We start from the raw sequence: 24,224 nt of genomic DNA, 5'->3' as shown, positions 1-24,224 counted from the left end.
GAACTTCGTTTGAATAATCGATATTTGCATTCATTTTGGAAGATGATTCGAAACACTGTCGATAACTCTTCGTAAATTACTTATAAAAGTAACCGAACTGCTATAAGCTTGATAAATCCACTGATACCTAAATCCAAATTCTAAAAAAAAATGTTTTTAGAAGAACCGACTTTATTGAGAAAACTTGATGATATATCATCTTGAAGCATTTTTCACCATCTTTCAATTTATCGAGTAATATACAGGGGGTTTTATTTGAAAAAATGAACTTTCGACTACTTTTATGCTCAATGGAAATAATAGTAATTTTAGCACGCCCTGTATGATATGGAGTCGATTTCTTGGTGTTATTTGAATATTTCGAGTTTGTCCAAACTATCATCAAAATATCAACTTTTCATGAACTGAGAGTACTGATGTACTTAATTTCAATTAAGGCTATGTTTTGGACCATATTTAGCACAATTCATTTTTCATCTCGAAAACAGATAGAGATAGGTATAGGACATTTCAACAAAAAAGTATTAAAATACTAGAGCGATTCCAAAAATGTATTAATATACGGGGTGTTCCATTTAAAAAAATAAAGTTGCTAGGACTTTTTGATGGAAGTGGCAACGCCGCAATGCTGAAAATATTTTAGATCTATAGAACAGGAAAGGAAATGTGAGAGGTGAAATTTTCAGAAAAATCATGCTTTGCGTTTTCCACAAACGTCTAACCTACCATCGACCGTGAGCCACGCTGTACAGTAACCGAAATAATTAATTTATCCCATTTGGCTTCTACACACTGTATAATAGCTCCATTGGTGATTCAATGACAAGCTATTGTAGTGAAAGAAAATTTTACCTTTTTTCTGAGAAAAAAATGTTCATATTGATGATAACAATAACCCAAATAGTTTGTATTCATGATCATATAATTTTGAACGACTCTAAAAAACTCAATTTTTTTTCTCCATTTCGTACATTTGTTGCAGTCACATATAAATGAACCAAAGAAATTTTTCATTTGCGAATTACTCACTCGGAAAGATTTCCTAGGAGCCCATTCATCCACATCATCTTGTTTTTCTTCTTCGAGTTTTTTGTCAGGTTCGGCGGTGAAAAGCTTGGCGTAAGAATTATCAGTATCCATCAAGTCGTTGAATGTTCCCTCGTTTTCAATTCGACCCTTGTAACAGAGACATATTTTCATAAGTTTCATTTTAGATTGATATTCGTATGGTATTGTAAATATTGGAAAGTTAATAAAGTGTGTTGTGAAGTGTTTTCACAAAAAGTTTTTTCAAATAAAAAATTGTTTATTGCAAAACGTCTCTCATAGTTCGTAATCAAAGATACAGCAAATGAGTGCAATGTGGCGGACGTTTCACTTCAAAAAGAGACTTTCATTATTTCCTATTAACAGTGTGAGAGCAAAATTGAGGCTGAATTATAAAAGTATTCTTTCCATGAAGATAAGATTGCTTGCACATAAGTTTCCCAGAATCGCGAGATTCTGCTTCAGCATGGTCAGTAGTTCACATGGGAACGGGTGATATAATAATAATAATAATCTCGCTTCACCATAACATCTGGTCAAGCAAGAGTCCAAACAGGGTGGGTCACTTTCAGAAGGGGTGTATTTCAGGGTGATTCCCTCAGTCCCCTTCTCTTCTGCATCTCACTATTGCCATTATCCGTTGCGCTCAGAAATACTCGAGGGTATAATTGTGGCACCCCCGAAAACCGGAGGCACAAGGTCGCCCATTTCTTTTATATGGATGATCTTAAACTTTATGCCTCTGGAGAGAAGGATCTTCATCAGTCCTTGAGGGTGGCTATCGGTATGAAATTCGGGATAGACAAATGTGCAATGGTCCATCTTAAAAGAGGACGATGCGTGGACTACGGAGAGGATGTGCAGCTCGTAGATGAGAGCATCCTACATCATCTGGATGCCGGAGAAACGTATACTTACCTCGGGGTGGAACAACGCCACTCACAAGAGGTAACTGCAGTGAAAAACTCTCTCCGCGGCAAGTATCAGCACAAACTTCGACAGATTTGGTCATCGGAACTGTCGGGGAAGAACAAAGTAGCTGCAACAAATATGCTTGCCGTTCCAATCTTACTCTACTCGTTTGGAGTAGTGAAGTGGACTCGGGAGGAGCTGTATCAACTCGACGTAAGAACCCGAAAAATGATGCATCTCTATAGGAGTTTGCATCCCAAATCGTCCGTTCCACGGTTGTACTTCCCCCGACAACAGGGAGGTCGTGGACTTTTGAGTTTGGAGTGTCTACATGACAGAATGGTACTGGATACAGCCTGTAAAGTCGTGAGGAGTTCGGATCCCCTTCTCTGTATGGCCCGTGACCATGAGAGAGCAGGAATTGGAGCATTTCTTCTAAGGGAGCCGCTCGAGCAGCTGATGAACTCGGTATACTATTCGACTCTGAACGAGGTGACTACAACTCTGTCACCGAGTTGGAACCCGTTCAGCAAAAAGCTCAGATAAAAGCCGCAGAGATCACCTTACTTCTGCGGAGACACAGGGATAAGCCGATGCATGGGGTCTTCTTCAATAACATTGAAGACCTTGGCTTATCAAAGCGCCTGACGTTCTATTTTCTCAGGTCGAGTGGGCTGAAGTCGGAAACTGAGGGGTTCATCATGGCTTGCCAGGATGGTGTCTTCAACACCTTAGTCTACCGCAGTCGCGTGATGGGTGTAGAGATTCCTGACACAAGGTGCAGGGCCTGCCGCAAGACGCCCGAGACCCTAATGCACTTGCTATCAGCATGTCCAGCATATGAGGTCTCGGCCTATATACATCGACATAACGCAGCCCTAAGAGTACTATATTACCATCTACGGCACTCTTACGGTATTGACGAGACACCGGTGTTGCCCTACGCTCCGGGGGATATTGAATCCGTTGTGGGAACGAGAAGTGCCGAATTTATTGGAACTATTCGTTCCCCACCCTCAGGCTCATACAAGCTAATGAGCCTGATGTAGTCCTTCTCGACCACCAGACCAAAACGATATTTGTCGTGGAGTTTTCAGCTCCTGGCGAGACGAATATCGTCAGAAAAGAGGAGGAAAAACGGATAAAATATCGAGATTTTCTCTTCGAACTCCGCAGACTCTATCCAGATCACTCTGTCAAGATGGTCGTTCTGATTATTGGAGTCCTTGATGGAATGATGTCTTCTCTACTCTCGAATCTCAAAATCATACCGGCTTGCCGCACTAAGGCAGAAATCTTAGTCGCACAGATGCAGAAGGCTGTCATTCTTGGCTCACTGCGTTTGCTCAGGGCACATGATTCTCGGACGCAATGATCACTTACCCCACGGTGTGGAGAGTGGTCATTGGTTGATTATGCTGGCGCACCCTCCCGATTGTATCGGGGCTTCGGGGGATAGGGCCTGACCAGCGCACACTACGGTGAAAAATAATAATAATAATAATAATAATAATAATAATAATCTCTTCATTCACTCAGATTGATTTGTATAACCACAGGAGCAGAAGTACAAATGAAAGAGAGGAAAACGTCAATGTACAATATTGAAAAGAAATAAAACTATACGAAATGGATAATGTCACAAAATTATAAATTGAAAAATGTGTAAAAAAATGAAATAAATAAAATAAAATAGATATATATCGAGTGGTCCAACGAAAAGTATGCACCTTGCTTTTCTCCTTTTTTTGTAACTTAACGCCAAAATGCTCGAACAGGTCAATTTTGCTTTTGAGGGGGAGACATTTTAGATGTATTTTTCTACCTGTGCCTTCAACCCCCTAGAGAGGGCGAGTAACAACCCTAAAATTTCAAATGGAAAGTGGGGTCGAGTGATATATCATTTGAAAGGGTACAAAATTCTCTTTCCAATGATACCTAATTTGTTGCATTTACTTGAATAGTTATAAACAAATCAAGAACATTTACTCGATATTTTTGCGGAAAAAACGGCATTTTTATCACTACTACATTCCTCAATTTCTCTCGTGAAATATAACTTTCGGATGTCAAAGTCCTTTTTTAAAAATTAATTTTATTAACAAAAATTGATGTTAACAGTATGAGAGCAAAATTATAACTGAATTACAAAAGTATTCTTCCCATGAAGATAAGAATGCTTGCACATCAGTTTCCCAGAATCGCGAGATTCTGCTTCAGCATGGTCAGCGGTTCACATGGGAACGGGCGATATAATTCCTCCCCCGAAGATTCAACGTAGGAGGGTCAGCGAGGAAGTTGAACCCTAGACATCTCGATATCTTGACTTGGTTCGGATGGTCCATTGGTTTTGCACCCTCTGAAGCCAATCTTCTTGTGCAGTAGGTACAAACAGATTGATACTAGGACCAAGTAGATAAACATCGTCCAAAAACTTGGGATATGTGCTACGTCTTTGAAAGATATAATCGGTTCGTTTTCCATTATTGCGGTTTTTATTGAATGAAGTTCGTCCAGGTTCAGGTCATCAAGTTGGATCCCTATTGATTTGGGTGGCTCTGGCTTCCCTTCTTCCAAGTCTGGTAAGATGATTGGTTCACTATTGGTAACTTGGTGATCGTTGGTTATGATTTGGTTGCCACAGGATAACTGGCATCCAATTGGAATGTCGAATAGATAACTTCCAGGTAGTAGGTTCTCGATTTCGTTCTGGTTCTGGCACTTGAGTTTGGTAGTTTGTTGAGCCGGTAGGAGGACAACCCATTTGTTTGAGTTATCTAGTTATCTAATGGCTGGTCTCGATAAATGTATGACAGTCTGCTTACAAGTGGAGGTGTTCTGGACATTGAGTAGCTGGATTTCGCATGGATTGTCTTCTGTCAGCTCTCTGATGTTGGTGGATGGGCAGATATAGGTTCGATGGGAGATCTCCAAACAAGGATCGCTCAAGAATGCATACAATTTTTCGTTTTTTGACAAATATTTGTTTTGAGGTATAACAGCCTTGAACTGACCCTTAGTTAATATCGGAATAGAAAATAGGTTATAGTAATCGAAATTTGATGGATGGGTAATTGGAATATGCAAGATATAGGTTATTCTGAAATTTGATATATAGCTTTTGAGGCTAATAATTTTTTCATAAAGCAAAGTATTCTCGAAACTTATTTCAATTGGTAGTTGGTCTTTCTCAACGTTTTTATTCAATTTTTGCAGTTCTTTGAACAAATCTTTTGTTTTTATAATACTAGGATGAAGAATGTTCAGTCTAGAAAATTGTATTGAGTTTTCAACATCTTGCAAAATTGAATTTATGATTTCAAATGTATTGATTATCTGATTCAAAATGTCTTTAATAAACATAGAGTTTTCTTTATACGTTTGATTTTCAACAATTTTTGCTATTTGATTAATTTTTGATTCCAAAAGCCTTTCGTTATGTTTCACTTGCTGAACTGTACTATTGAACTGATCAATTAATGAGATTGAGAGTGAGTTTTGCTTCTTGATATTCGTTACTAGATTATTTTGATTATCTTGTAATTCTTTGATCAGGCGGTCATATTTTTCACCATCGTTGGAATCTAAATTTCCTGTGATCGACTTGAAAATGGATCCAATTCCGTTTATAAGACCGCGCTTTGTTCTGAGTGGATGTGGTAAAATATTGTTGAGTCTATCAGTCACCTCCTTTTCCGAAAATTCTAATAATTTTAAATAGTTAGATGTGTCCCATGAGTAGTCTTTGTGACCGCCTACAAGTGTCCTTACATTTTTTGAATGGAATTTCAGTTTATTTACCTCCACGATTATTGGATTTAAATCATAATAATGAATAAGTGAATATGCGTGCGTTTCGACTTTGGCTGTTCCAAGTTTGAGAGGAATAAGTCCTGTATTGTTCTTTAGGTTTTGTTTAGATATATTTTCCTGGAGTCCGAGAGTTCCAGATAATCTGAAAAATTAATCAATTTTTAATGGGAGATGGGTATTTTTTGAGGGGACGTTTTAAATTGTCCATGTGAATTTTTTGTTGGTTTTCTGTAGAAACTGTTTTCATTGTATGATCGACCGTTTTGATTTGAGTTGGTTTTTGAAATTTATTTGCATCCTTCTGCCTAATATGTTTTTTCACGTAAACTTTTTGTTTGGTTTTGAATACAATGGGATCATCGCGTTTTTTATTTTCTCGTTCTACTATCTTTTCCTTTTGCTTTATTAGATCCGAGTTTATTTTGGAATAGAGGAGTTTCGATCGTTCCTTGTGATCATTGGTGTAATCATTTAGTAATTTCCGATCAATATCAATATTGAAAGGATCATTGGTTGAAATGTGACCACTTATGATGTCAATTGGCTTGAGTTTTGTGACCGAATGTATAGAGTGGTTGTATGCCAAAATTGCGTACAACATTTTCATTTTTGGAGGGGTTTTCAAAAATCCTCTAGTGTTGAGTAGACGAATGTGTTCTAGAATGGTGGAATGGAACCGTTCTATCATTCCATTGGATTGAGGATGGTGTGGTGATGTGAAATGAACTTCGACTTTGTGTAAAGCCAGGAGTTCCGAAATGAGAAAGTTATTGAATTCGGTACCGTTGTCAACGATAATTCGTTTGGGGATACCATGATGAGAAAAAAATTGAATGAGGTTGTCGGCTATTTCCGTACCTGTCAAGGAGTTGACTAGGTATGCCTGTGCGTACTTTGAAAAACTGTCTATGATTGTGAGGAATTTTCTACTTTCGATAGTGAATGTATCCATATGTACGATTTCGAAAGGTTTGGTTGCTGTAGGGGTGATGTTGAGCTTCATTTTGATGGGGTTTCGCTCATATTTGCTTTGTTGGCAAATAAGGCATTGATTAATATATGTTTGAATGGTTTCTTTTATGTTCGGCCAGTAATGTTTTTCCTTAATTCTTGCGAAAGTTTCGTCAACACCGCGGTGGTTTGACTTACCTTCATGGTGGTTTTTGATAATTTCTTGAACGTCTTCTTTTTTTGTAACGTCCAGAAGCTTTTTGGTACACCTTTTGAATTTTATAGAGGGCCACTTGAAATATTTTTGAATTGTTGCCGAAAATGGTTCATAAAGTTCGGGGTTTTCAAAATAGACATGGTACTGCACCCCTGGGGCGACATATTCTTTGATAAAATTCAAAATATCGTTTTCTGTATTATTTTGCGATATTTGTACATGAATTCTCATCTTTTTCTCGAACAGAATGGTAGTTTTAGGTTTGGCCGGAGAATGGAGAACTGAGCTTATAATCAACTGATTGAGCCCTAGGTTCACGGCACACTGCGCTATTGGAATTGTTACAACAGGGTTCTGTTCAGCATTTGAGTGAATGGTGTCATCTTCAAGGTTTTCGCGTTCTGGTAGGGGTTCATCTTCTATTTGTTCGATATTAGGTTGCAATGGTGAAGAAATGTAATTTCTTCCATTACCTGTGGAAGGTAATTCATTGTCTTCGTGTATTCTGGGTTCTGGTAGGGGTTCATCTCCTGTACGTTCGGTATCAGGTTGAACTTGTAAAGAAAGATTGTCATTTTCTGTGTGACTTTTCGGAGGTAACTCGTTGTCCGTATTATTTACATGCATTTCGTTAGGAGGAATCATGATGGGGTAATATTCAGTGTCCAGATTGGGTTCTCCAATCATCAAAATATCGGAAGAGGGTTGATAATCCGGGGTTTCAAGGCAACGACTTACTGGGTTTCCTTGACCACTGAAAGTGACACTTTGATTTGTTAGACGTTGTGATTCGTCTAGTATGTCATCCAATTCTTCCCAAAAGGTTTTGGTGTCCTTAGTGTGGATTTCGACACGGGATAAAGCATCGGCGTTGGTGTTCAACTTGCCTTTTTTGTAGATTATGGTATAATCGTATTCCTCTAGTTTGATCCGCCATCTCAGCAATTTTGAGTTGGGGTCCTTCAGAGAGAATAACCACTGAAGGGGTTTGTGGTCAGTGACTATATTGAACTTTCGTCCAAAGAGATATGGGCGGAAGTATTTGGTAGCCCATACGATCGCGAGAAGCTCTTTCTCAATGACTGAGTAATTTTGCTCAGAGTCATTCAGGGTCCGAGATGCGTATGCAACTGGAAGGTCTTGGCCTATAGGGCCTTGAGAAAGGACAGCTCCTAGGGCGAATTTACTTGCGTCCGTGGTGAGATTAAAAGGTTTAGAAAAGTCGGGGTACTGCAAAATCGGATCATTGATTAACAGGTTTTTGCAGGTATTGAAACATTCCAAAAACTCTGCATTATGTTCAATTTTTGCGCCTTTCTTCAGGCATTTGGTTAATGGTTTCGTTAGTCTAGCGAAATTATTGATAAAGCGTCGATAGTAACCTAACAAACCCAAGAATCCTTTGATCTGTTTGGTGGTTTTTGGGACGGGGAAATTTTTGATGGCTGTGATTTTATCTGGATTCGGCTTGACACCTTCGGGAGTCACGACGTGTCCCAGATAGGCTACTTCCTTTCGTAGGAATTCCGATTTATCCAGCTGAATTTTGAAGTTTGAGCTTCTCAGCCTGTTGAAGACAGATTTAAGGCTCTCAAGGTGTTCTTGGAGGGAAGTCGAGAAGATGATAATATCGTCGAGGTATACCAAGCACTTTTCGTTCTGGATACCACGAAGGATATTATCCATTACGCGCTGAAAGGTAGCTGGCGCGTTTTTCAAACCAAATGGCATTCTCAGGTACTCATAATGGCCATGTTCCGTATTGAAAGCTGTTTTTTCAATATCGTTCTCTTCCATTTCAATTTGATGGAAGCCACTGGCCAGGTCGAGTGTTGTGAAATACTGGCATTTTCCCAGTTTGTCCAGAAGATCTGTGATGTTAGGTAAAGGGTATTTGTCATCTATCGTTTTCTCATTGAGCTTGCGATAGTCAACAACAACCCTCCATTTTTGCTTCCCAGAAGCATCGACCTTTTTGGGTACCACCCAAATAGGCGATGACCAAGGAGAATTGCTTGGCCGAATAATTTTCTGGTCGAGCATTTTTTTGATCTGATTTTCGACTTCTTGCTTGTGTATGAATGGGTACCGGTATGATTTTGTATACACCGGTATTTCATCAGATGTTCTAATTTGGTGCTTTACACGGCTCGTAAAAGTCAGCGGGGTATTTTCATAATAAAATATGTCAGAGAATTCTTTGCACAGCGAAAGTATCTTAGATCTTTCCTCGTCATTCAAATGGTCACATCGAATTTTTGAAAAATCTAAATTTTGCTTAGGGGAATCATCAAAATTATGAAAATCGATTTTTTGAATTTCGTTCTTATCAAATTTTTCAACAGCGATTGGTTCTGAAAAATTCAGGGTTACTGGTTTGGTGGTGTTGTTCAAAATTGTAGTGAGAGCTCTACCTTTATTTGCAACAGTAAGACACTCTGGCAATTCACAATTATGAAAGCGTTGGTGAGGTATTATTATTTCACCATTCTGAATTGATGTTTTGACCTGTATCACTTGCTCAGATCTTGGAGCAATCGTAATTAAATTGAGATCGCTTTTTGTTTTTTGAAACTTCAGTTTTATTTTCGCATAAGGAGTGATAAGATAGCCATTACCAAAATCTAGGTTAGCTTGTAAAAGTTTTAAATTGTCAAGACCAATCAATCCTTTGAAAATGTCATGAAATTTGAAAAGGAAAAATTTTAAATGTTTTTGTTGTGGCAAATTGAATAATTTTGAAGCAGGCATAGATGCGCTATATTTATGAGCTGATTTTTGGAAAACTGTGGAAACAATAAACGGGTCGTATTTAATTAGATTTGGAAACAGTTTTTGAGCAATTTCTGGATCTATAAAAGATTTCGTGGAGCCTGAATCAATGAGAAATTTTGCGTCATATTCCGGAAATGTTATATATGATAATTCGCTAGAACTAGAATTATTGAAAGAAATGATTTGCGGAACTAGGTTTGATTGTTCGTGGTTGGCATTTCCTGAAAATTTACCTCGGAATTGTCAAAGTTATTTTCCTGATTTTCATTTTCGCAGTATAGAAATTCGTCATAATGTTCGTTATAATCTTCTTCAGCGTAATATTCGTGTTCGCTATAATTTGGTTCATTTTGAGTGTCACTAACTACCGTATTAAATAATTCCTCTGATATAAAATTCCTTTGGGGTTGGTTTTGAAATGAGTTTGAGGGACCTGATCGATAATTAGGGGCGTTTCTTGTCGAAACACTCATTGGAACTGGTTTATTTGTTTGATATGTATTTCTGGTGGATACACTCATGGGTGTAGGTTTTGTGAAGTTCTGATTCTGATTGGGCCTGAAGACATTTCTGTTTTGAAATGGTTGTCTAAAAACTTGCGCGTTGGTAAAGAATTTTTGGGGTTGGCTTGGTGCTCGTGGCTGAATTGGTATTGGTTGTGAAGGAAATTGATTTTGCTGTCTGAAAAAGTTATTTGGTGTACTATAATTATTGACAGGAGAAGAATTTGGCTGTCTGATCTGAATTGGTGTTCTAGAAGGTTGAAAGTTTGGTCTAAATGTATTCTTATTTGAGAAATTTTGGAAGTAATGTACATTGTCTTCCTGTAAAACAAACTGCAATGCTTCACTGAGAGATTTGGGTTGCATACAACGTATTGTAGTACCCAAGGGTTCCTTGAGCCCAGAAAGAAAGGTTTTCAATGCCAAATTGCTATATAAATCTCTTTTACACCTTTTAGATTCTTGTGTGATTTCGTGAACGTCGATATAATTGCACAATAGGTTCAATATATTTTAACACCTATCATAGAACTGTTGAGGCTTTTCATTAGGGGATTGCCTAAGCATAACCATGTCTCTGTTTAGGCAAGTTTCATCCCTTTGATCGGCAAAGTTTCTGGTTAATGTATCTTTGAGTTCTCTCCAATTTGAAACATTCTGTATATTGGCTACTACTTTAGCATTGCCTGATAATTTTGAAATGAGACAGTTCAGCAAATAAACATTTTGAAAGCTTGTCGGCTCAGCCACATTATAAAAAGTATTAATTATTGAATCACAAACTGCTAGATATCTATTTAAATCATTAGGGTTGCCGTCGAATTCGGGCACACACCTAAGGTATTCTGAGTTGAATTGATTAGCCATTATTATATTTGAACTACTAGAAGAATTAGGCAAAGAAACTGGAGAGTCAGCTGAAGGGTTTTCGTTATTCAAATTTAACTTTCCAAGAATTTGAGATAAGTTATCAATAGACATTTAAAAATACGACTCACATTAAAATTGTAAGAACTTTGAGCATCCTTTATAAGGTAGACGACTGGTTCCTCGATTTTTGATTTCCAGAAAGACTTCCTTGCGAGACTGGACGATTCTGTTCCACTCCCCGATGATCTGCCTGTTGAGGGTAGCTAAAGGTCCACGATGGATTGGGTTTCTTGAGGTTTGAAGAGCCACTCCTTCACAAACACCTCCACAAGACAAAACAACAAGTTCGATACCCGATAAATCGTTGAAACGAAAACTGCACGTTCGATACGTTCAATTTCGAGTATCCTACCGACTGCGCCAAATATAACTTTCGGATGTCAAAGTCCTTTTTTAAAAATTAATTTTATTAACAAAAATTGATGTTAACAGTATGAGAGCAAAATTATAACTGAATTACAAAAGTATTCTTCCCATGAAGATAAGAATGCTTGCACATCAGTTTCCCAGAATCGCGAGATTCTGCTTCAGCATGGTCAGCGGTTCACATGGGAACGGGCGATATAATTCGTGCGTTTTTTGGTCCAAATAACAACAGCAGATAAGTGTACAAAAAGAATTTAGGCAAACGTTCATTGATTCAGTTCGGTTGCTTTTGAAATTATTTCAACTTTACTGTAAAAATGGTTTATTTCATTCCTGCACAAGTTGAAATTGTTAAACTTTATTATCAACATAGTAGTTGTGCTAGACTTACTGCTCGCCTCTTTAATAACAGTCATCCCGGGAAAAATGTGAATGATTCGTACGTTGCCAAGTTAGTCCAAAAGTTTGTCGATACCGGATATGGCAGGAGAGGCCCCATCGAATGGCCTACCAGGTCACCTGATTTATCGCCTTTAAACTTTTTTCTTTGGGGACACTTGAAAAATAAATGTTTTGCTACGCAGCCCGAGTCCATAGAAGATCTTCGCCAACGAATTACAGCAGAGTGCAGAAGTATAACACCTGATATGCTACAGAATGTTAGGAATAGATTTGAACAAAATCTGTATTATTGTGTGGAAGTAAATGTCACATTTTCAGCACTTGCTGAAGTAGGATTCTACTAAGTCAATTACACATTTCAAAGTACTGGATTGTAGTTGTTTTTCTTCATAATACCTACATGTTTGAGTGAAATACAACAAATTAGATATCATTGGAAAGATAATTTTGTGCCCTTTCAAATGATATATCACTCGATTCCACTTTCTATTTAAAATTTTAGGGTTGTTACTAACCCTCGCTAGGGGGTTGAAGGCACAGGTACAAAAATACATCTAAAATGTGTCCCCCTCAAAGCAAAATTGACCTGTCCGAGCATTTTTGCGTTAAGTTACAAAAAAAAGGAGAAAAGCAAGGTGCATGCTTTTCGTTGGACCACTCTGTATACATATATATACATACACACACACACACACACACACATATATATATATATATATATATATATATTATATTATATATATATATATATATATATATATTATTATATATATATGATCCAATGCAGGTTTTCATGGATGGTAGAAGATGAGGTGTTGTTTTTCCGGGTGTTCATCCGTTGTGTACTATTCGATAGTCGACGTTTCGCCATCATCTCAGATGACATTATCAAGACGAGATACTGCTTCGCTTTGAGAGGTGTAACTGATGTTAGGTTCTTCTTGTGGTGTTTTTATATGGTTTCGCTTGCGTAAGTTGTATGGATTTGTTACCTGTTTTTCCACCTGAGGTTTGTTGATGGCTTTTGGCAGTTCTCCTACCTGTTTTTCTACCTGAGGGTTGTTAATGTCTTCTGGCGGTTCTCCTACCTGCGATGGTTTATTATCAATTTGTGGTTGTCTTTGTGCGTTGTTTTTAATTATTGTTTTTCAAATCCTTGGGATGTTTAGTGAGTCATCCCTTTTGTTGATGAGGCCTTGCTTTTCGATTTCGATAGCTTCCCTGATTTGTCGAATTCTTGGGTTTTGCACCTGTGCTATCTGTTTTGTGGACTCAAAATTAATCTTGTGACCTGTTTGTAGATGGTGTTGAAAGAGGGTAGAGAAGGTTTGTTTTGTTCTTATCGAGTTTTTGTGCTCCTGGGTTCTGGCAGATTTACGTCTGTTGGTCTGACCGATATATTGTTGACCACAGTCCTCACATGTGATGCTATATACTCTTTGATTTTCTAGGGAAATTCTCTCTTTAGGTCTGGGCAGCCAACTGGATATCGTTTTGTGCGGTTTGTAGGTTGTCCGGATGTTTTTACGTCTTAGTATTCTCCCGATTTTGTCGGTCACACCTTTGACATAAGGTAGTGTCACAGATTGTCTGTCGTGTGGAGAGTCTCCTGTCGATCTAGTGGATGTTTTTTTGGTTCTTCTTTGTCTGTCGATGGCCTTTTGAATGATCTTTGGTCCGTAGCCATTTTTGTCGCAGAGCCTTTGTTGTCTCCCTCAATTCTGTTGCCCTATTTGTTGATTCTGTTAGGCGGAAACTGCGGGATATTAACGTGTTGGCTACGGATTGTAGCTGGGTAGGGTGGTGGTGTGATGCTGCTTGTAGGTTGCGGTTGGTGTGTGTGGGTTTTCGGTAAACTATATAACCCAAGTTGCCAGTTGGTTTTCGTGTTATAAGTAGGTCTAGGAAAGGTAGCTGCCTGTTCTCCTCTCTTTCGGTAGTGAACTGGATGCGGGGATGGATGCTTGTTCAGGTAGGTCACAAACCGGTCTAGTTCTTCTTTTCCGTGGGGCCAGATGATGAATATGTCGTCTACATATCTTTCCCACAGGGTTGGTTTGAGGCGAGCGTTGTTAAGTGTTTCTTTCTCGAAGTGCATCATGAACAGGTTTGCGATCACGGGCGATAGGGAGGAACCCATCGGAGCTCCCTCTACCTGTTTATAGATCTGGTTGTCAAATATGAAATAGGTGTTTTTAAGGCAGTGCTCTGCTAGATCCGTGACATGTTGCGGAAAGCTATGATCAGTTCTAATGGTGGGTATACTCGGGTAGAGGGATTTTATGTCTAGGCCGGCAAGGATGTCGGTGTCGTTAAGTTTGATGTTTTTAATGATGTCCACTAAGTGCTCTGAGTTTCTCACATGATATTCTGCCAGTTCCGTCTTTGGAGGAGAACAGGCAGCTACCTTTCCTAGACCTACTTATAACACGAAAACCAACTGGCAACTTGGGTTATACAGTTTACCGAAAACCACACACACCAACCGCTACCTACAAGCAACATCACACCACCACCCTACCCAGCTACAATCCGTAGCCAACACGTTAATATCCCGCAGTTTCCGCCTAACATAATCAACAAACAGGGCAACAGAATTGAGGGAGACAACAAAGGTTCTGCGACAAAAATGGCTACGGACCAAAGATCATTCAAAAGGCCATCGACAGACAAAGAAGAACCAAAAAAACATCCACTAGATCGACAGAAGACTCTCCACACGACAGACAATCTGTGACACTACCTTATGCCAAAGGTGTGACCGACAAAATCGGGAGAATACTAAGACGTAAAAACATCCGGACAACCTACAAACCGCACAAAACGGTATCCAGTTGGCTGCCCAGACCTAAAGAGAGAATTTCCCTAGAAAACCAAGGAGTATATAGCATCACATGCGAGGACTGTGGTCAACAATATATCGGTCAGACCCCAGGAGCACAAAAACTCGATAAGAACAAAACAAACCTCCTCTGCCCTCTTTCAACACCATCTACAAACAGGTCACAAGATTAATTTTGAGTCCACAAAACAGATAGCACAGGTGCAAAACCCAAGAATTCGACAAATCAGGGAAGCTATCGAAATCGAAAAGCAAGGCCTCATCAACAAAAGGGATGACTCACTAAACATCACAAGGATTTGGAAAACAATTAAAAACAACCCCCAAAGACAACCACAAATTGATAATGAACCATCGCAGGTAGGAGAACCGCCAGAAGCCATTAACAACCCTCAGGTAGAAAAACAGGTAGGAGAACCGCCAAAAGCCATCAACAACCCTCAGGTGGATAACAGGTAACAAATCCATACAACTTACGCAAGCGAAACCATATAAAAACACCACAAGAAGAACCTAACATCAGTTACACCTCTCGAAGCGAAGCAGTAACTCGTCTTGATAATGCCATCTGAGATGATGGCGAAACGTCGACTATCGAATAGTACACAACGGATGAACACCCGGAAAAACAACACATCATATATATATATATATATATATATATATATATATATATATATATATAATATATATATTATATATATATATATATATATATATATATATATATTTATTTTATCGACTATATACTTATTGTTTATATTATATATTTTCATATTCCTTGTATGTACTACGTTATGTTATGTTATCATTATTATTTTAGATACCCGTTTTAATATACTTTATATGTGTATGTGTGTGTATGTGTATGTATGTGCATATATGTATGTGTATATTTATGTGTATATGTCTGTATATACATAACATGGTGACGCATATTCGTATTTCTATATGTTTTCTTCTTATATTTCTTCAAATAATTAATGTTATATTATTATATATATTACTTTTATCAACTATAGACTTAGGTATTGTTTATTTGAATATTTTGTATTCTTTATATGTACCATGTTATATTATCATTATCAACTTCAGATTCAGTTGAACTTTCCCGTCTAATCCCCTACGCACAGACTTGATCTTGTGTAGGTTTACCCATTCATTTCCCTTCCCGCTTATCTTCTGCACTGTGTCATATGTATGTACAAAAATGTTAAATAAGAGGAGAATACATTATTATTATTATTGACAAACTTCGTCAAACATTGGTTTCTTTCTTTAAAAAATTAGATATTCTTTAAAAAAATTCAATGGGCTTACCAATAAAATCAAGGTGCTTAGTATTTCATAAAAACACAAACATATCTATACTCACGTTATTCAAAATAATGATATGATCGGCATTTTTCAGATAATGAACTTGGTGAGTTATGAGAATTCTGGTTTTATCAGCTAAGAAACCATTAATGCAATCCTCATATAACGTTTTGGAAACATGAATATCCACAGCGGAGAGTGGATCATCCAGAAGATATATATCCAGGTCTCTGTATACCGCTCTTGCCAAATTTATTCTAGCTTTCTGTCCTCCGCTTAGAGAAGCTCCCTTGTCACCAACTATTGTCAAATCTTTATTCGGGAATTGATTCAAATCGCTTTCCAGAGCGCAGACCCGTATGACTTCTTTATACCTTTTTTTTGTCGTATTCAGCACCGAAAACTATGTTTTGCCGAATGGTTGACGCAAACACCCAGGGTTCTTGAGACGCGTATGAAAATCTTCCATCAATATTCAGCAATCCACTAGTTACATCAAGCTCTCCTGTAAATAAAAACCAGGTGAGATCGGACCAATTTTAGGATTCATATTTAGAATTAGAAATTTTATTCGATTAAAATATCTCAAATGTATATATTTTTGTTTGGTATATTCAAATCTACAATATTTTATTTCAATTTGGGGAACAGCTAATTTATCAGTAATAAATCCTCTCAAGAGACTGCAAAATGAAATAATAAAATGTATATTCAAATTACCATATCTTGAACCTACGTTAAATTTATAAATACAACGTCATTTTTTTAGATATTCAGTCTATTTTCCAATTGAAAATTGTTATTTCATTCGTTCTGTTAGGAAAAATCACAAACATTCGAATTTGGAATTCAATCAAATAACACAAGACCATAACACAAGACAAGCAAAAAAACTACTAGTTAAATCATTTCAATTGAAATTTGAGGAGAAATCAATATTTCATTTAGGAGTTAAAATATATAATAATCTTCCAGAGAAACTGAAAATGAATTAAAAACAAAATTCAAATTGGAATTGAAAAAGTTTCTGCTTTCTTCCTCTAATCAAAATTCAGATCTCCATATTACATTTTTTTGTTCTTCATTACCATTATAATTTAAAAATGTATATATTTATATATGTATGTGTGTGTATATGTAAATATGTATGTATATATGTATATATATGGCAAAATGGATTAACGGGGTCTCTCAGTCAAAAAATCAAAAATCAAATCTCTGTTCTACTTAGCCAAGCTTTCGTTTCTCATGGGAAGCTTCTTCAGGGCCTATAATTTATTGAGTTGTTGGTTTTTTTGCCATCGAAAAACATTACAATTTATACTTACAGTAAAAATGAGTTAAAGACAATAAATTGAACATATAAACTGACGGAGAAGGTTGAATATGTATAAGATTATTTAGGGTTTGACAAATGATCACGAATCTGAAGGAAATTTGAGCCTATTTTGCCCCCTAATATGTTTTACCGTAAAAATGGGGTGTTCCATCGCGAATGGCGGACAGTGTATATTACTTTGATCAACCCCATTCAGGTGGTAGGTGCATTTTGAGCATTTCCATCAGTCCTGAGAGTTTCATCGTTCTATCTCCAATATTACGGAAGATACGGAGGTGTTTCCATGAGAAGTGAGACACACTGTATATATATGAAAAAAGTGGATTATATCCGAACGCCGTCGTGAAATGAGATGACAAGTTACATGAATAGAAAAAAAATGTATCAAGATTCATGAACTAGTGAAGAATCAGTAGATAATCAGGTGAACGAGAACAATTTGAAATGAGATCACAAGTTACATGAATAGAAAAAAATTGTATCAAGATTCATGAACTAGTGAAGGATCAGTAGATAATCAGGTGAACGAGAACAATTTGAAATGAGATCACAAGTTACATGAATAGAAAAAAATTGTATCATGATTCATGAACTAGTGAAGGATCAGTAGATAATCAGGTGAACGAGAACAATTTGAAATGAGATCACAAGTTACATGAATAGAAAAAAATTGTATCAAGATTCATGAACTAGTGAAGAATCAGTAGATAATCAGGTGAACGAGAACAATTTGAAATGAGATCACAAGTTACATGAATAGAAAAAAATTGTATCGAGATTCATGAACTAGTGAAGAATCAGTAGATAATCAGGTGAACGAGAACAATTTGAAATGAGATCACAAGTTACATGAATAGAAAAAAATTGTATCAAGATTCATGAACTAGTGAAGGATCAGTAGATAATCAGGTGAACGAGAACAATTTGAAATGAGATCACAAGTTACATGAATAGAAAAAAATTGTATCAAGATTCATGAACTAGTGAAGGATCAGTAGATAATCAGGTGAACGAGAACAATTTGAAATGAGATCACAAGTTACATGAATAGAAAAAAATTGTATCAAGATTCATGAACTAGTGAAGAATCAGTAGATAATCAGGTGAACGAGAACAATTTGAAATGAGATCACAAGTTACATGAATAGAAAAAAATTGTATCGAGATTCATGAACTAGTGAAGAATCAGTAGATAATCAGGTGAACGAGAACAATTTGAAATGAGATCACAAGTTACATGAATAGAAAAAAATTGTATCAAGATTCATGAACTAGTGAAGGATCAGTAGATAATCAGGTGAACGAGAACAATTTGAAATGAGATCACAAGTTACATGAATAGAAAAAAATTGTATCAAGATTCATGAACTAGTGAAGGATCAGTAGATAATCAGGTGAACGAGAACAATTTGAAATGAGATCACAAGTTACATGAATAGAAAAAAATTGTATCGAGATTCATGAACTAGTGAAGAATCAGTAGATAATCAGGTGAACGAGAACAATTTGAAATGAGATCACAAGTTACATGAATAGAAAAAAATTGTATCGAGATTCATGAACTAGTGAAGAATCAGTAGATAATCAGGTGAACGAGAACAATTTGAAATGAGATCACAAGTTACATGAATAGAAAAAAATTGTATCGAGATTCATGAACTAGTGAAGAATCAGTAGATAATCAGGTGAACGAGAACAATTTGAAATGAGATCACAAGTTACATGAATAGAAAAAAATTGTATCAAGATTCATGAACTAGTGAAGGATCAGTAGATAATCAGGTGAACGAGAACAATTCGAAATGAGATCACAAGTTACATGAATAGAAAAAAATTGTATCGAGATTCATGAACTAGTGAAGAATCAGTAGATAATCAGGTGAACGAGAACAATTTGAAATGAGATCACAAGTTACATGATTAGAAAAAAAATGTATCGAGATTCATGAACTAGTTAAGAATCAGTAGATAATCAGGTGAACGAGAACAATTTGAAATGAGATCACAAGTTACATGATTCATGAACTAGTGAAGAATCAGTAGATAATCAGGTGAACGAGAACAATTTGAAAAGAGAAAAAAACTTCCTAGGTGTCTGATATTCTTCGGATAATTAGGGCCGGGATGATTCATTTCAACACATAAAGCTCAAGTAAAGTATAATTAATCTCAAGTATGATGAGATTCTTGTTATCTCAGATGTGTTCAATACTTTTGCTCAAGTTTTTCGGTAGTCAGTCACGTTTCACTTCAGGTTTTTCAAGTCGCTCTATATATTGAGTGCATATTTGTAACTGTATACTTACCCAAAAGTGTTTGAAGAAGTGAACTTTTTCCGGATCCTACTGGACCTACGACAGCAATCAATTTTCCTTTCTGAACCTTCATTGTTATATCATTAAGAACGGTATCACTCTTTGACGTATTCCATCTAGAATATACGTTTTTCAGTAGAATCACTTCTTTGTTCTCTATCGAATGAGAATTCCCAAAGTTTTGAAGTTTCTCGTAATCATATTCTTCATTGTCAAGGAAATTCTGTAAACGCCTAACGGAAATAACGAGTTCGGACACTTCAGTTATCCCTCTGACAAATATACCTGTCAAGGTTTGGGACAAGATGTTGAAATAGGACATCAGTTGGAATACCTAAAAAACAATAATCACAAATTAGATTGGTTGTGATGAGTTATTCATTGTAAATTTCATCAGTTCGGTAAATTGATGGATGTAGCCGTTACTACGTGGTAGGAAATCATAATGAAGAGAAGAAAATTGAAACTTTTATGTTTTTTAACACTTTTAGGGTAAACTGACCAGTTACTGGATAGTTGGATTATAATAATCGAAAACAAGATTCCTACTTTACCTTTCAGTTAATCTTTTACTCTAGAGATGACACCATATATTGTTGTCATTGCTGTTGACCAGCAGTTCGTGATACATTATTGTGTTACTTAGTTCCGTTGAAGGAGATTTGTGGAATCTAAGATTCAATGTGAATTTTATTGTGAGAAAAGGTAAGTTTCACAACTTCTACACCTCGGTAAGTGGAGTTGAGTTATGTTTTATGGGTGTCCAATAGGTGAAAGAAAATACCCACTAATTTCGATTCCTGTCCAATCACTGATCTTGGTAGGTTTCTTTAAGTTTGTTCAACAGTTTTACCGCCTTCTCAGGTTGATTCATTCAATGTGAGACTTCCTCAAATATTTTTATTCCAACCAGTTATCGGACACTTGTCCAATAAATGGTTGATAATGTGTCCAATAACTGAAATTTTCATTTCAGCGGTTTTATTCACTAGTAAATAATGCCAAGGAGAAGCCCTCATGATGCCAACTCTATGGAGTCTGCTAAAAATGAAGTTAAGAACAATGAGATATTATTAGGAGCAGCTGCAAGGAAATATGGCGTGCCAAAATCAACATTGGAGTTCAAATTGAAGAATCCTGGACATGAGGACATAATAGAGAATCCACGTTCTCGCCCATTCAAAAATCATAGGCCCGGTGATTCTTGGTTCCAAGGTAAAATGAACTGATTCCTTCACCTTTTTGTTATTTTGATTTTTAAATTCTACCTAGACCTTCCGTAGAAGACATCCCACAATGATCAGAGAACTAGTGAGCCAGTAAGTTCAGCAAGTGCTTGTGTTTCTGAAGTAGATATTAGGAAGTGGTTCTTTGAGATACTTGACGTCTAAAAATATAGATTTGCAGGATCCGTCTCGAATATTCAATGGAGATGAGACGGGCTTCCAAATCTGTCAAATCACTGGTAAAGTTTTTGCTGGAAAAGGCGTAAAAACGTTTACACTGTTGAGTCAACTTCATTGGAGAAGATACTTCAACGAAATTCAAGACCTATGATGCGATTTTGATCAAAGAAGGATTCAAAAGTGAGTTCTTAACACTTCATCAAATGTGGAAATATTTCGGAAAACCCGATATCGAACCTAAAACTGGATCGCAAGTTTCTGGATTGAAAGAGTCCGAAAATTAATTGTCTGTTGATATTTGAGTGATGAACTTCGAAACTGAATCGAGAGAGCCTGATATCGCATTGAAAGAGCTCGATAATGAATTGGACATGCCATTGGAAAAAGCAAGTATGGAACTGGAAAAGCCAGAAGCATTAACCAATGAAAAAAATCATGAAAGAAATATAGATTACCAGAAAAAATCGGATCTAACAGCTGATGCAACAAATTAAAAAAATCATCTCATTAGGAATATCATTATACATGAAAAAGATACTGGAACAGATAGTGGAACTTCGAATGATGATACGAGTTCACGTATTGATGCTCCTAGTTTGAATTTGATCCAAACTCCATATCCACCTTCAAGAAGTGCAAGTTTTGACACATCTGCATCTGCAGTATTATCATCGGCGAATAAAATATGTATTGAAGCGTACTTCAAAGTACCAGACAAACCCCAACGGAAAAACAAGCGCGATATGGAACGCGTTTCATATGCAGTAACTTCAAGATGTTATCAGGAATGTTTTGAGGCCAAAAGAAAACTCAAATTAGAGGAAGAGATGAAGAAGTTGGAGAGGAAACGAATAAGAGAGGAAAGAGTTGCGGCTAAAGCTGATTCTCAAAATGAAAGATTGCAAGTCAAACCAGGTTATAAAAATGGCAATTGTTTTGTGTTTGGAAAACGTATCACTAAAAGTATTCTATATTTTAATTGCGTTGTAATTTTTCGTAATTAGTAAATCAAAGTTTAACTGTTTGAAAAGTGCAGTAAAGAATAAATTATTGACTTTTCATTGATATTGTTTTTTAATTATGCTTATGTATCAAGCTATTTCGCAAAAAGTAGAAATGAAGTGAAATGTTTATCTGTTTTCAAAAACTGTATCAACTTTGCATCCTTTTTGGCATAATTTTTTCTGGTGTTTTAAATTTTTGCGAAATAAGTTGTATTTAGAATTGCAATTGGTAATAAAAATGCGTTGGAAAAATAAGTTAGGCATAAAGCACTAACTTTGTTGAGGTTTGGCTAAATTTGAGAAATCGGCAAATGTCAAATTTTCGAAAAAAACTAAATTTGTACTAGAGAGCTAAAAATTGGTATATGGGCAAAAAAATGAAAAAACAATCATCTTTTCCCTTTACCGATTTTCGAAATTTCGAGCAATAACTGCTTTTCTGAACATTTTTTGGAAAACATGTCAAATTTGTTAGGGAAGAAAAATCACTTGATCGGTCATATGCATGTCATTTGGCATCATTTTCAAAGCACAACCTAATGGAGATATCAAAAGTTGCTTGAAGAGCTGAACAAAAAAAAATCTCATTTGATGCGGACTTTATGTGTGACACTGTATGTTCATATGTCAATTTTATAAGTGTTGATAATATTTTCGAACGAATGTGTACACAACCATGTTGATACAAAATATAGTCATATTTTATATTTCTATGCTTACATTTGTATATTTTTTTCACAAGCTTTGTCCATAAGATTTGTCCATAAGATTTGTCCATAAGATTTATTCTCAATGAAAATAAAGTATATCATTATTATTATTATAAAACATCATTTGACATTCCATTCAGAAATTGAATCAAAATAATTCATGAATTATAGTGAACGATTTAAGAACCAAAAAATGAATTATAAATTTTCCAATTTTCGCTTCCATTTCATATGATACTCAATGCAAAACGAATTTTCAAAAATTACCTACCGTTGAAGCTGTGAGTTCTTTCCCAGACAAAGAAATGATTAACAGAGTTGCAAAAAGTGCCAGCCTAGTTGTGAACATTCCAAGTGCCATAAAAAAAGCTCGAGTATAAGATCCCTTCTTTATTATATTCGTTTCAGCTTTCCTAATGAGCCCAATCAATTTTTTGAACGGCTTTTCCCATGCATACATCTTTATGATTTGTATACCACAAATTATCTCATCCATCAGTCTCAGTCGCTCGTCCGTTTTCAAGGCTGTTTGTTTCCTGAATTTTGCCGACAGTTTTCCAGCGTATCCTGAAAGTCGATACAGAATTGAATTATTCAAATAGTGAGTGCATCATTATGAAATATGAAACTAAGCTCATATAAAGTGAGTTGCAAAGCTGTAGGAGAGCCAAATTATATTTTTAGATACATTTTCTTTCTAGAGAATTGAGTTTTTTCTCGAGATCAAGATTTTGTTCTCAGAATTTCATTTTATTATCTAGATCTCAACTCATTTCACTAGATCTTCATTCTTTTCCAAAATTTCTACTTGCCTATGAAGATCTCGAATAATTCTTTAAAATAAATTCTAAAATTTCGACAGAAAAAGAGTCGAGATCTCATCTAAAATGTCAATATCTACCGCAAAAATTGAGGTCTTTAGAAGAAAGACAACAGAAAAAGTTGGTCAGTAACTTCATTCGATTGTTGAATGAAAGTTTGATATTTGTAGCAAGGAACTGACACTGAATTATACAGGGCGTTACCCAGGGCGGTCCAACGAAAACTTGACCCCCCCTGTAAGTCAGAAATGGACGTGCAATCGGAAATTTCAAAGAACACGTCAATTTTCATTTCTAGGTGGACTAATTCTAATATAATCTTTATTTTCCTTATTTTTGACAAAGTTAAAAAATTTGCATAGGAATCGTCAAATAGAAAAATAAAACAAAAAAGATCGGAGACTAGAAGTTCCTGAAAAAAAAAAGATAATGACAACTACCTACTAATACACATAAATTCTTCAAAGCGATAATAACAGTTATCAACAAGAAAATCCTTGAGTTTTCTTCTGAAGATATACATCAGGCTTATTAGCTTGTATGAGCCTGAGGAT

At 36.3% G+C, this 24,224-nt stretch overlaps 1 protein-coding gene across 1 annotated transcript in view; it reads right to left on the bottom strand.

Annotated features, from left to right (window-relative positions):
* LOC111516782 (ATP-binding cassette sub-family C member 4) overlaps positions 1-24,224 on the bottom strand; it is a 65,080-nt gene that overhangs the window by 28,161 nt on the left and 12,695 nt on the right. The window contains 5 exon segments of the mRNA XM_074179594.1: positions 1,030-1,176; positions 16,134-16,448; positions 16,450-16,580; positions 19,721-20,063; positions 23,121-23,416. Coding sequence (XP_074035695.1) covers positions 1,030-1,176; positions 16,134-16,448; positions 16,450-16,580; positions 19,721-20,063; positions 23,121-23,416 — 1,232 coding nt within the window.

Source organism: Leptinotarsa decemlineata, unplaced genomic scaffold (assembly GCF_025532065.1).
Source record: "Leptinotarsa decemlineata unplaced genomic scaffold, Ldec_3_MD MMD2_P_RNA_scaffold_14, whole genome shotgun sequence".
NCBI lineage: Eukaryota > Metazoa > Arthropoda > Insecta > Coleoptera > Chrysomelidae > Leptinotarsa > Leptinotarsa decemlineata.
Note: the sequence above shows the minus strand (reverse complement) of the source record. Positions and strands in the feature narration are given on the sequence as shown.